This window comes from Muscardinus avellanarius (assembly GCF_963383645.1).
Source record: "Muscardinus avellanarius genome assembly, chromosome: 13".
Lineage (NCBI taxonomy): Eukaryota > Metazoa > Chordata > Mammalia > Rodentia > Gliridae > Muscardinus > Muscardinus avellanarius.
Genome location: NC_137799.1, coordinates 23,989,363 through 24,001,907, shown reverse-complemented (window position 1 = coordinate 24,001,907; position 12,545 = coordinate 23,989,363). Strand labels below are relative to the sequence as shown.

General features: G+C 37.2%; 1 protein-coding gene across 1 annotated transcript in view; it reads left to right on the top strand.

The window, feature by feature from the left end:
- The window catches only part of UGCG (UDP-glucose ceramide glucosyltransferase), a gene marked incomplete at both ends in the record, with an annotated part of 44,852 nt that extends 32,394 nt beyond the window's left edge, over window positions 1–12,458 (top strand). Inside the window, 7 exons of the mRNA XM_080709367.1 lie at window positions 1,996–2,098; window positions 3,041–3,142; window positions 4,661–4,773; window positions 8,991–9,169; window positions 10,392–10,478; window positions 11,087–11,276; window positions 12,288–12,458. Of these exons, the coding sequence (XP_080565493.1) occupies window positions 1,996–2,098; window positions 3,041–3,142; window positions 4,661–4,773; window positions 8,991–9,169; window positions 10,392–10,478; window positions 11,087–11,276; window positions 12,288–12,458 (945 nt within the window). The remainder of the gene's footprint in view (window positions 1–1,995; window positions 2,099–3,040; window positions 3,143–4,660; window positions 4,774–8,990; window positions 9,170–10,391; window positions 10,479–11,086; window positions 11,277–12,287) is intronic.
- Between the last annotated feature and the right edge of the window lie 87 nt (window positions 12,459–12,545).

The window sequence follows — 12,545 nt, the reverse complement described above, 5'->3', positions numbered from 1 at the left end:
TGCTGAGACTGACCACAATCCTGTGATCCTCCTGTCTCAGCCTCCCAAATACTGGGATTATAAACATGCGCCACCATACCCACCTGGCTTTAAGCATTGAGTGGCAGTTTTGATCAGTCATTAAAGGTAGATAATTGGGTAGGATATATGACAGCTATATGAGGAACATATACACTGTTTTCACTGCTGACTTAAATTTTTTTGTGTGTGTGGTACTGGGGGTAGAACTCAGGGGCACTCTACCTCCCTTCTACATCCCAAGCCCTATTTTTTTTTATTCTTTATTTTGAAACAGGGTCTCACTGAGTTGCAAATGGCCTCACTAGTAGCTGAGACTGTCTGTAAACTGCGATTCCCCTGTCTCAGCCTCCCAAATGTTGGGATTAGAAGCGTGCACCCCTATGCCTAGCTCTGACATTTATTGAGAACACTTTTTTTTTTTTCCAGGAAACAAAATAACTTAGCCTTGTCTGGTGATACACATCTGTAATCCAAGTGCTTGGGAGGCTAAGATAGGATTGCAGGTTAAAGGACAGCTTTAGCAATGTAGTGAGACTCTTGGCAACCTAACAAGACCCTGCTTCAAAAAAAATAGAAAAAAGGCTGAGGTGTAACTCAGAGGTAGATTGCACTTGGGTTCAGTCCCCAGTACCACAATTAAAAAAAAAAATCAACTAACTTATTAGCCAGTCCTTTTTAGTTGACCCTAGTCCTGGTCCTTTATGTTCAGCCATATATATTTTTTTTATTGCAAGCTGTGGGTGAGATAAGATGTATTTGGAAAGCAGTAACTAATTATTTTGCTTATAGATACTGTAAATATTTTTTTTCACTATTTGTATATGCTTATCAATTAAAATTAATAAAATGGGCTTCCCATTACCTTAGTTAGTCCCTGTAGGTTAGGCACTTTAAAAATATTATGTCCTTAGCTCTTTTTATTTTTTAGAACACATAGCTCTACTATTTTTTCCATGGATGTAATTAACTTCCTTTCTGTGCTTAGAAATGTTCAACCGGTTCTAGAAGGAGGATTTGGTAGGAAATTTGTCACTGAGTCAGCTTGAATTTATCACCACTTCTCAAAGAAAAAAATTACTACTTAGAATACGCATCCCACAAAATAATATAGTAGCATCTTCGTACGTGAGAGAAAGCACTGGTTTTTTTTAAGTGGTAGTAGTTTGCTAACTGTTAACTTAAGAGTTTTAGCTCAAGATTTTATCAGCCTAGCTATGTGTCAAAATCACCCCCAAAGATTCTGATTCAGATCTCTAAGAACAGGGCCCAATTCTCTTTTTAAAATAAGTATCCTAAGGTAATTTTGACACAGCCATTCAAGTGTTCAGAAGAAGTTTTTTTTTTTTTTAACTAAACATATTGCTGAGCAAAATAAAATCCAAAATATAGTTCTCAAGCTAACAAAGCATGCTTTTCAAGATAGTAAATGTTCAGTCAAGTAAAATTCTATTTTATTTCAGAAAGTATACAATAAAAAAAATCTAATCTCACTTTGCCTTTTAAGTCTGTCAGTTGGATTTTATTTGTAATTCATGTCAACTTTATGAAATAATATTTGGTTCAAAGTCAGAGCTGCCAGAGAATGGAGGGTATATTTGTTTAGCTTTCTTTCAGTATTGCTTTTTACTCTGTCCGGCACCCTGTGAGCATTTCTTGGGTCCTCAACGATGATGACCACGGACAGGCTTCGAAACCCATCACCTGCTAGACTAGACGTGGCCTTGGGCATTCCAGTCTCTTATTCCTTTGCTTTGCACACAGGCCCCTGTCCTTGGGAAGAAGCTTCCCTCCTTCTGAGCAACGCCTACCATAAGCGTTTGCATCCATTGCTGAAATTCTCTTAAATTTTAAACTTTGTACATACAATTGCTTGGGTTTTTTCCATGTTTTTTTTTTTATCAGTTGTTGTAAATGCTACTAATAGCTGCTTATTTTTGGAGAGGTTGATTTATATACACTGTCTTCTTTGACTAGTATGAAGTACTCCTTTGTGTACAAGACCATGATGATCCAGCCATTGATGTATGTAAGAAGCTCCTTGGAAAATATCCAAATGTTGATGCTAGATTATTTATAGGTAAGTAACAAATTATTTCTGTGCTAATCGTTTTGCTTTGACAGTATTGAGTATCAATACACCTTTCTGCATTAAACTGTAGATTAAGGTGTTGTTAGTCATGAATTGGCCTTATTAGCATGTTTGCTTTATATATTTTGGAGTAGTGAAAGATAATTACATTTCTTTGAGAAAAGCTATAAAAATTAAAGGTTTCCCCTCAAAAACCTGTGATTAACAAAATAACAAACAAAAAATATTATTTGGGGGGAGATATTGAACTAGGGATTGAACCAGGGCATTCTGTCTCCAAGCTGTATCTCCAGTTCTTTTTATTTTTTATTTTGAAACAGGGTCTCACTAAGCTGTGGAGGGCCTCACTGTGTTCCTGAAACTAGTCTCAAACCTGCCATCCTCCTGTCTCAGCCTCTCAAGTACTGGAATTACAAGCTTGCACCACCACACCCAGCAAAAAATTAATTTTACTTAATAATCAGACATGAGTTTCTTTAATATTTTCAATATGTGGCCTTTTCTGTATCTTATGACTATGCTGGGAAGTAAGCCAAATGATACTTACTAGATATGAATAGTAGAGAATGTAAAACATGCGAAAATCTGTTTGCTTAAATTGGTCAATGTGAAGCCAGGCATAATGGCACTCACTTGTAATCCCTGTACTTGGGAGGCTGAGACAGGAGGATTGCAGGTTTGAAGCCAGTCTCAGCAACTTAGTGAGGCCCTCCTCAACCTAATGAGACCCTGTTCCTAAATAAAAAATAAAATAGGCTTGGGGGTATAGCCCAGAGGTAGAAGGCCCCTGGGTTCCATCCCCAATACCACTCGCACAAACACAAAAATGTTAAATGTGAAAGTACTTCTTACTTCTACTATTTATCTTTATAATATAAAATATTTTCAACATCATGCAAATCTTTTACTGTTATGCCTTTACATTTTTAGGTGGCAAAAAGGTTGGCATTAATCCTAAAATTAATAATTTAATGCCGGGATATGAAGTTGCAAAGTATGATCTTATATGGATTTGTGATAGTGGAATAAGAGGTGAGGTTTTCCTTATTCATTTGATAAAACTATTCTTTTGATGATAAGATGCCAAAAGAAATAAAAAATAATAAGTCCATTTTCTTTGCCTAATAATTAATTCAATCATCATTCCATGGTTATATGTCCAGTTGTACTTACTAATGAGATTTGGTCTCTTTAATCCTAACCTAGAATGTATATACACTAAAATGTTTTCAGTTTTGAAGAGAAAATTTCAAGCATTAAAAGAATAGTTTTAACAAGAAACCTTTTATATACTGAAATTGTCATTTGCACTTTTAAATGTTCATACTTGTATTAGTAAGTAATGTTTTGCTATATTCTAATTACCTGAAGTTTCTCAGCCTCAACCCTACTGACATTTGGGGCCTGATCATTTTTGTTACGGGGGCTTTCTGAAAGCATGTTCTATGAACATCCCTGGCCTCTACCCACTAGATGCCACTAACACCAAAATGTCTCAATTGGAACAACCAGAAATGTCTCCCAACACTGGCTGGTGTGCCCTGTGGAGAAGAATTGTTCCTGGCTGGGAACCACTGACATAGAATATGCATGTTTAAGGTCCAAGTACAACTTCATTTTATACTCTAGATTTAGTTCTTGAAAAACAGAAGGAAATAAAAAAAAAAAAATACATTCGTATTGCTGGGCGTGGTGGCACACGCTTGTAATCCCAGCATTTGGGAGGCTGAGACAGGAGGATCGCAGTTCATGGATAGCCTCAGCTACTTAGTGAGGCCCTTTGCAACTCAGTGAGACCCTGTTTCAAAATAAAGAAAAAATAAGTAGGGCTAGGGGTATTACTCAATGGTAGAATGCCCCTGGTTTCCATCCCCAGTACCGGGAAAAAAAATTTTTGTGTAAAACAATATGTGGTTTTGCTATTTGAAGATAAGGCAGAGATTGACATTTTTTATTAACTTAAAATGTAGATTTTGAAAATTAACATGGGCAGTGAGTTGCTGATCAGCAATTATGTTCATTCTTTATATTTGATATCTTAAGTTGCTGTCATATTTCTTATGCCTTTCCTTGTACAAATCTTTGCTAAATACAATCTCATCCCATTCCCACTAGCAGTTTAGATCATATTACATATTACTTTGCTGAGAAAGTAAGCTTCCCTTTATGGTTGGAGAGTAGAGATAAGGACTCAGTCCTTTGACTTCTCTAGAACCTTTTCCAAGGGGCATATTGTCCTTTATTTTAGTTTGGAGGATTTGACATAGCAGGGTAACCTTTTCAAAGTATAAAGCCTTTGGTACATATTAGATGTATACCAGGATGAAAATGTGTAGAGTTAATTACTTTATCATAAAATATGTCCTCTTGAAATTTTGTATTTTACTCAGAAAAGCAATTGAGAATCCTTATTAAATTCATATGTTTAAGATAATTTTGACTAATTTCATAACAATTCACAAAATGTATTTTACTTTAGTAGTCAATTTACTAAAACATAACCTTGTCTCTCCCTTCTTTCCATCTTTGTTTTATTTTTACTTATTTTAGTAATTCCAGACACACTAACTGACATGGTTAATCAAATGACAGAAAAAGTAGGCCTGGTTCATGGACTGCCGTATGTAGCAGACAGACAAGGCTTTGCCGCCACGTTAGAACAGGTAAGTTGGGCAATTGCTGCAAATAGTGTTCATGTTATCAGATCCTTAATCTCCTGGAAGCTTGGGGCTGCTATGAATCGAGATTGGCTACCTGATGTTGTTTATATGAAGTCCATTTGGTAAGCCAAGATTCTCACGGTGAGGGTTGCTATTTTCATTAGGGAGGCACTTCAGGCCCCAAGGATTGCTTCATGCTGCCTGCCAGGGAGACATCCCGCATGAACACAGTATATTCTTTCTATTACCATGCTCACTTTCTGTTCTAAAAAAAAGTCCTTCTAGATAAAATGATAAATGACTTAGATAAAATGATAAGGTTTTTTTTTCAGAGATCCAACTGAACCTCCTCCCCCCCCTTTTTTTTTTTACATCTTAGGATGTATTTCAAATATAAAATATTGTTCATGTAAGTCCTTATTAAAAATATTTGATTTCCTTCTGAAACAAATTTCTGAAATTTTCTCTTTTTTTTTTTCTTGCAGTACTGGGGATGGAACCCAGGGGCATTCTACCTCCGAGTTACACCCCTAGCCCTATTTTTTATTCTTCATTTTGAAATAGGGTCTCATTGAGTTGTAAAGGGCTTCACTAAGTAGCTGAGGCTGGCCAGGAACCCGGATCTTCTTGTCTCCGCCTCCCAAGTACTGGGATTTCAAGTGTGTGCCACCATGCCGGGCCTGTAATTTTCTAAAAAACACGTGTTTCTTCTTTTTTCTCAACATTTTTTTGGTTTATTTTGTTTTTGCTATGCTGGGGGTTACATGCTGTGCCTCCCATGTGCTGGGCAAGTACTCTACCACTGAGTTGTATTCCAGGCCCGTTTTCTTCCACATATAACAGAAACATTAACTTGTGTTTAGAAAACTATAAACTATGGAAAGGTATAAGAAACAAAACAAAATCCTCATTGCCCTACTAATTCAAGAAAATATTTATTTAAATTAAGATTTGTTTGTTTTTGTTTTAGCATGTGGGCACTTTATTTATTTATGCAGTACTGGGGATAGAACCCAGGGGCATCATACCTCCGAGCTATACCCCCAGCCCTATTTTTTATTCTTTATTTTGAAACAGGGTCTCACTGAGTTGCAAAGGGCCTCACTAAGTAGTTGAGGCTGGCTGTGAACCGCAATCCTCCTGTTTCAGCCTCCCGAATGCTGGGATTATAAGCGTGTGCCACCATGCCCAGCTGCATTTGAGCACTTTAAATTCTACTTTTTTTCCCCTGTGGGTTTTTTTGTTTTTGTTTTTGTTTTTTTGGTTTTTTTTTTTGTTTTGTTTTTTGGTACTAGGGATTAAACTCAGGGCCATTCTAATTATGAACTATAGCAAACCTCCCCTCCCACTTTTGTGGTACGAGAAATTGAACCAAGAGGCATTCTACCTTGAAGTTACATCCCAAGAACCATTTTATTTCTTATTTAGAAATAGGGTCTCACTAGATTTCTGAGAGCCTCACTAAATACTGAGGCTTTCCTTGAACCTGTCTCAGCCTCCCAAGTACTAGGATTAGAAGGTGTTCCACCATGCCTGGCTCCTACGTGCCTTTTTAAAGTCATAGTTGAGATAGTACTCTAAAAGTAAACTTTACCTTACTTTGTCTCTTCATAAGCTTTTCCCATATGTTAATAATAACTTTTTTTGGTGGTACTGGGATTCCTGGAAGTCCTTCTCTTCCAGGGTACACTCCCAGACCTATTTTATACTTTTTTATATTTGGAAACAGGGTCTCATAAGCCACAGCGCAGCTGGCTCCAAACCTGCGCGATCCTCCTGTCTCCGCCTCCCAAGCGTGGGGATTACAGCGTGTGCCACCATGCCTGGCTAATAATAACTTTTCATAAAAATAATTTTATTGGCTATATTCTAGTCTATCATATGTATCCACCATGTGTACCAAACTATTAAACATTTAGAAAGAAAAACTTGTCTTTATGTTTTCAGAAAAGGATACATAGTCTCAGTCTTTTAAATATATCAACATCCTTTCAGAGCCTTTGCATTTTTTTCCCATTAATTAATTATGCAGCACTGGGGATTGAACTAATGGGCATTCTACCTCTGAGCTACACCCCCAGCCCAATTTTTTTTTCTTTTTTCTTTTGATACAGAGTCTCACTAAGTTGTGGAAGGCCTCATTAAATACCTGAGGCTGTCTTTGAACCTGCAATGTTTCTGTCTCAGCCTCCCAAGTACTGGGATTACAAGTGTGTGCTACCACGCCCGTCTGAGTCTCTGCATTTATACTGAATTGCAATCTTATGATTGCCCCAGGTATGAAGGGGTAAAGATATATTGACTTACGTCAATTTGAGCTTTAGCTCTTGTTTAATATTGCCTATATTTCTCCTACTGCAAGAAATTGTCGACCTAAATTCCCAAGTTTTTGGTTGATAGTAGAAATTTTGGGTAATTATTTCAAATTAAAATACTATATATTCTTATATAGCATATTGTCCTTTTGTTTCAGAAATATATGTCAATGATGCACATTTCCCAGAAACCCACTCTTTTTTTTTTTTTTCCCCTGTGGTACTGGGGTTCCTGGAAGCCCTTCTACCTCCGGGCTACACTCCCAGACCTATTTTTATATTTTTACTTGGAAACAGGGTCTCTTAAGCCAGCGTGGCTGGCTTCAAACCTGCACGATCCTCCTGTCTCAGCCTCCCAAGTGCAGGGACTACAAGCATGTGTACCTAAAAGCCACTCTGCCATACTTAGGATGACTGGAGGCCGGGCATGGTGGCACATGCTTGTAACCCAGTACTTGGGAGGCTTGGACAGGAAGATTGTGGGTTCAAGGACAGCCTCAGCTACATAGTGAGGCCCTCTCCAATTTAGTGAGACCCTGTTTCAAAAATAAAGAATAAAAAATGGGGCTGGGGATGTAGCTTGGTAGAATGTCCCTGGGTTCAATCCCTAGCACCACACACACACAAAAAAGAATAGAAGGCATAGCCAAGGTATAAATAATCTAAAGGAGTTTATGTCTAGTAAGTGTGTTGATTTATTTATCAGCTTGCACATCTCATATCTAGAGAAAGGACAGTTAAGAGCTGGGAGGTAGAAGTTTAGTGCTCACCTTATTTAAGAAAGTGTGTGAAGGTGAAAAATTGTGGAAATTGGGAAAATTCTCATTGACTTGAACAGAAAGGAACTAGCAAGGAAAGGCTGCACGAAACGTAATTAGGAAATATAATACTGGCGGTGATATCCCTGTAGGTGACGTGGTTATATATGCATGCCTTCATGTTTATACACATGTACATACATACAGCCATGCATGTAGATATTGAGGATATTGATCAAATTAGATGTGTATGTCTTATATTTTTGTATGAACATCCAAAGAACATGCCATCAAGTGTTTCTCAGTATTTTATATGCCAGTTAATATTTTTACCTTCCTATCTTGTGTCCAAACTAAGTTTTTTAATTTGGATAAATCTTTGAATATTACAGCTTTAGAAGAAGATGGTATTTGAAAATAGAATATGCTAGCCGGGTGTGGTGGCACAAACTTATAAATCCCAGCGTTTGGGAGGCTGAGACAGGAGGATCACGGTTCACAGACAGCCAGCCTCAGCTACTACTTAGTGAGACCTTTGCAACTCAGTGAGACCCTGTTTCAAAACAAAGAATAAAAAATAGGGCTGGGGGTATGACTTGGAGGTAGAATGTCCCTGTCAGTACCGCAAAAAAAAAAAAAAAAGAAAGAAAGAAAAAAGAAAATATAATAGCTTTTCTCTATATAAGTATTTCTTTGTAATGATGATAATACAGGTAATCAGCCCCATAAATTACTAGCAGCCATTATATGTAAATACTCTTGTATACTACTTTTTATTCAAGTAGTTCATGTAAGAATAATATGATAATCATATTTGAGAAAATCATTAGGAAAAAGAGTGTATTATAAACACTATACCTTTGCCGGGTGTGGCAGCGCACACTTGTAATCCCAGCATCTGGGAGGCTGAGACAGGACTGTGGTTCATGGCCGGCCTCAGCTACTACTTAGTGAGACCTTTGCAACTCAGTGAGACCCTGTTTCAAAATAAAGACTAAAAAATAGGGCTGGGATATAGCTTGGAGGTAGAATGCCCCTGGGTTCCATCCCCAGCACTGCAAAAACAAACAAACAAAAACAAACAAAAAAACCCACTATACTTTTAACATAAAATTCTAATTGTGTGCATTTGTGTCTTTCTGGGCAGGTATATTTTGGAACTTCACATCCAAGGTCTTACATCTCAGCCAATGTAACTGGTTTCAAATGTGTGACAGGCATGTCTTGTTTAATGAGAAAGGATGTGTTAGATCAAGCTGGAGGGCTTATAGCTTTTGCTCAGTACATCGCTGAAGATTACTTTATGGCCAAGGCAATAGCTGACCGGTAAGAAAACTAAATTAAGCCATAGTCTTCTTAGTACCTAACTTCTGTTGGCTTATTATTTTTGTGCATATCATGGGTTTGGGATATTTTATTTTTATTTTTTGCTAGTTTATACAGAATAATTAAATTTTGCAAAGGACATTGTAGTATTTAAAAATATGTATTAACAGACGGGCATGGTGGTGCACGCTTGTAATCCCAGTACTTGGGAGGATCGCAGGTTCATGGCTAGCCTCAGCTACTTAGGCCTTCCACAACTTAGTGAGGCCCTGTTTCAAAATAAAGAATAAAAAATAGGGCTAGGGGCACAGCTCAGAGGTAGAATGTCCCTGGGTTCAATCCCTAGTACTGCAAAATATATATTAATATGTTCTGTATATTAATATACTTGTATATTATATAAGTAGCATATTTTATATATTAATATATTAACCGTTTATTTTTATATTAATAATACTTTTATATATTAATATATTTTTCATATATATAAGCACTTACATGTTCTGATTTCTCCATATCCTTCACATTAGTGTGGTTTGAAGTGATTAAAGGAAAATTTCTCTGTGATTGTGCACTTTCAGTAGTATAAATATAAATTTCTAGCTGGGGGTGGTGGCACACACCTGTAATCCCAGCACTTGGAAAGCTGAGACAGGAGGATCACCAGTTCGAGGACAGTCTCAGCAAGCAGTGAGACTCACATCAACCTAGCAAGACTCTGTTTCAAACAAAAATTTAAAAAAAGGGCAGGGGATATAGCTGGGAGGTAGAATGCTCCCAGGTTCAATCCCCAGTACCTCAGGCACAAAAATGAATTGGAATTAAAATTGAAGTATGCTTTTAAAGTTATTTCTCACAATGATATTCAATATACATTTCTTTTTGAATTATGTCCCTCTTTCTGGAGGAGGTGGGTAGCAGTAATCAGCATCTATAGTATTAAATACAGAGCCCTCCCCATTGAGTATTCTCAAGATAACTGCACTTTGTTTCTTAAACTGCAAATGAAGAGGGCAATAGTTCTTTCCAGCTTGCTGATAGTTTATCTTGGGCTGACGTAATTGCTCAAACGCCCATGAGCAGTAGTGTGTGGATCCTGAGGACTGAGTTGGCCCTGAGTGCCAGCAGCTGCTGGCTCTCATAGTGATTAATGAAAGCATGACCCGTCAGGCTTGCCTGTGCTCAGCATCGTAGGTCATTTTATAATTGTCTTCATTTTCAGAGGTTGGAGGTTTGCAATGTCCACTCAAGTTGCAATGCAAAACTCTGGTTCATATTCAATTTCTCAGTTCCAATCCAGAATGATCAGGTAAATCAACTCTCTTCTTTTTATCTTCATTCAAAGAAGGGGGTAGGGTAAAAATTTTTTTTTTAATATCTAGGAGTGAGATTTTTGTTTATAGGTTATAGCTCCAGGAAAATAGGGTTCAAAATAAATTGAATGTCTAAATATGTTTTCTGGTTAACACTGGAATATTCGAAAAAGAGATGTTGAGATTTTGATTTTATTTTAACATTCTGATTTCCATTTTGTACTTTCTGTGCCTTAAATTTTATAATCTGCATTCGTCAGAGAAAAGGCCATGCAAATGAGCTTATACATTTTTTTTTCTCTTTGGTGTACTAAATAAATTATAGAGCCAGTCATGGTGGTGCACACTTGTAATCCCAGTACTTGGGAGGCTGAGACAGGAGGATCATATGTTCACAGTCAGCCTCAGCTACTTGGTGAGGGTCTCTGCAACTTAGACCCTATTTCCAAATAAAATATAAAAAATAGGTCTGGGAGTACAGCCCAGATGTAGAAAGCCTCTGGGTTCCACCCCCAGTACCACCAAAAAAAAAAGTGATCCTGTTGGAAAACAATCAGTCTCGCCACCACACTGTTGTCTTCAAACCCTTTTTGTCCTTTTTTAGATGGACCAAATTGCGAATTAACATGCTTCCTGCTACAATCATTTGTGAGCCAATTTCAGAGTGCTTCGTTGCCAGCTTAATTATCGGATGGGCCGCCCACCACGTATTCAGATGGGACATTATGGTATTTTTCATGTGTCACTGCTTGGCATGGTTTATATTTGACTACATTCAACTCAGGGGTGTCCAGGTATGTGGATAGGCATGAAAAAGTTGGCACTCGTGTGGTGGAACTTAAACTATTTCAGTTTAGAAAAGGTTGAAGAAAATCTCTGGAAACTATTATTTATAGGTTTAAATATTACTTTCCTTAGTGGCATGTTGATGTGAAATTTAACTTGATTTGCAACTTTCAGTTGCTTATGCAATCGATTTCATGAAGGCTTCAGGAAAAATGATGCTAAACAAATCAACAGATGTGCAACTAAGTGTGTGGTAGAATAGTAGGTATTTTAATACTGCTTTTACTAATAATCAATGTTTTCTTCAATGGTATTGGATGAAGTGGTCATGATGTTACATGCCTATAATCCTAGTACTTGGGAGGCTGAGACAGGAGGATTACAGGTTTGAGGACAGCCTAAACAATGAGTGATATTCTCATTATGCTATGGAGGCTTTGTTTAAAAATAAAATAAATAAAAATAATATAGGGCTAGGGGTATAGCTAAGAGGTAGAATGCCCCTGGGTTCAATCCCCAATGCAAAAGAAAAAAAGAGAGAGAAAGGAAGGAAGGAAGGAAGGAAGGAAGGAAGGAAGGAAGGAAAAGAAAGAGATGGCATTTAAATTATGTAAAAAATAGACTTAATTTAAGCTGGATATGGTGGTGCATGCTTGTAATCACAGCATTTGGGAGGCTGAGACAGGAAGATCGAGGTTCATGAACATCCTCAGCTACTTAGTGAGACCCTTTGCAACTCAGTGAGACCCTGTTTCAAAATAATGACTAAAAAATAGGGCTGGGAGTGTAGCTCAAAGGTAGAATGCCCCTGGGTTCCATTTTCAGTATTGGAAAAAAAAATAGTCTTAATATTATGTAGTATACCAGATATTTAGGTTTTTTTAACAATTTTTTTATTGAACATAAATAGTATACATTTAAACTATATTTGGTGCCCTCTCCCCAGATATTTAGTTTTTAAACTGTATCTTTAGTCTGGAAATTAGTACATTTGTTTCTCTTTTATTTTTAATTCCTAGGGTGGCACACTGTGTTTTTCAAAACTTGATTATGCAGTCGCTTGGTTCATCCGAGAATCCATGACAATCTACATTTTTTTGTCGGCATTATGGGACCCTACTATAAGCTGGAGAACTGGTCGCTATAGATTACGCTGTGGAGGGACAGCAGAGGAAATCCTAGATGTATAACCACAGCCTTGAGACTGTATATAAGGAAAACAGAGAAGTATTATAAATTATGTTTATATAATGCTTTTAAAGATCTACCTTCAGTAG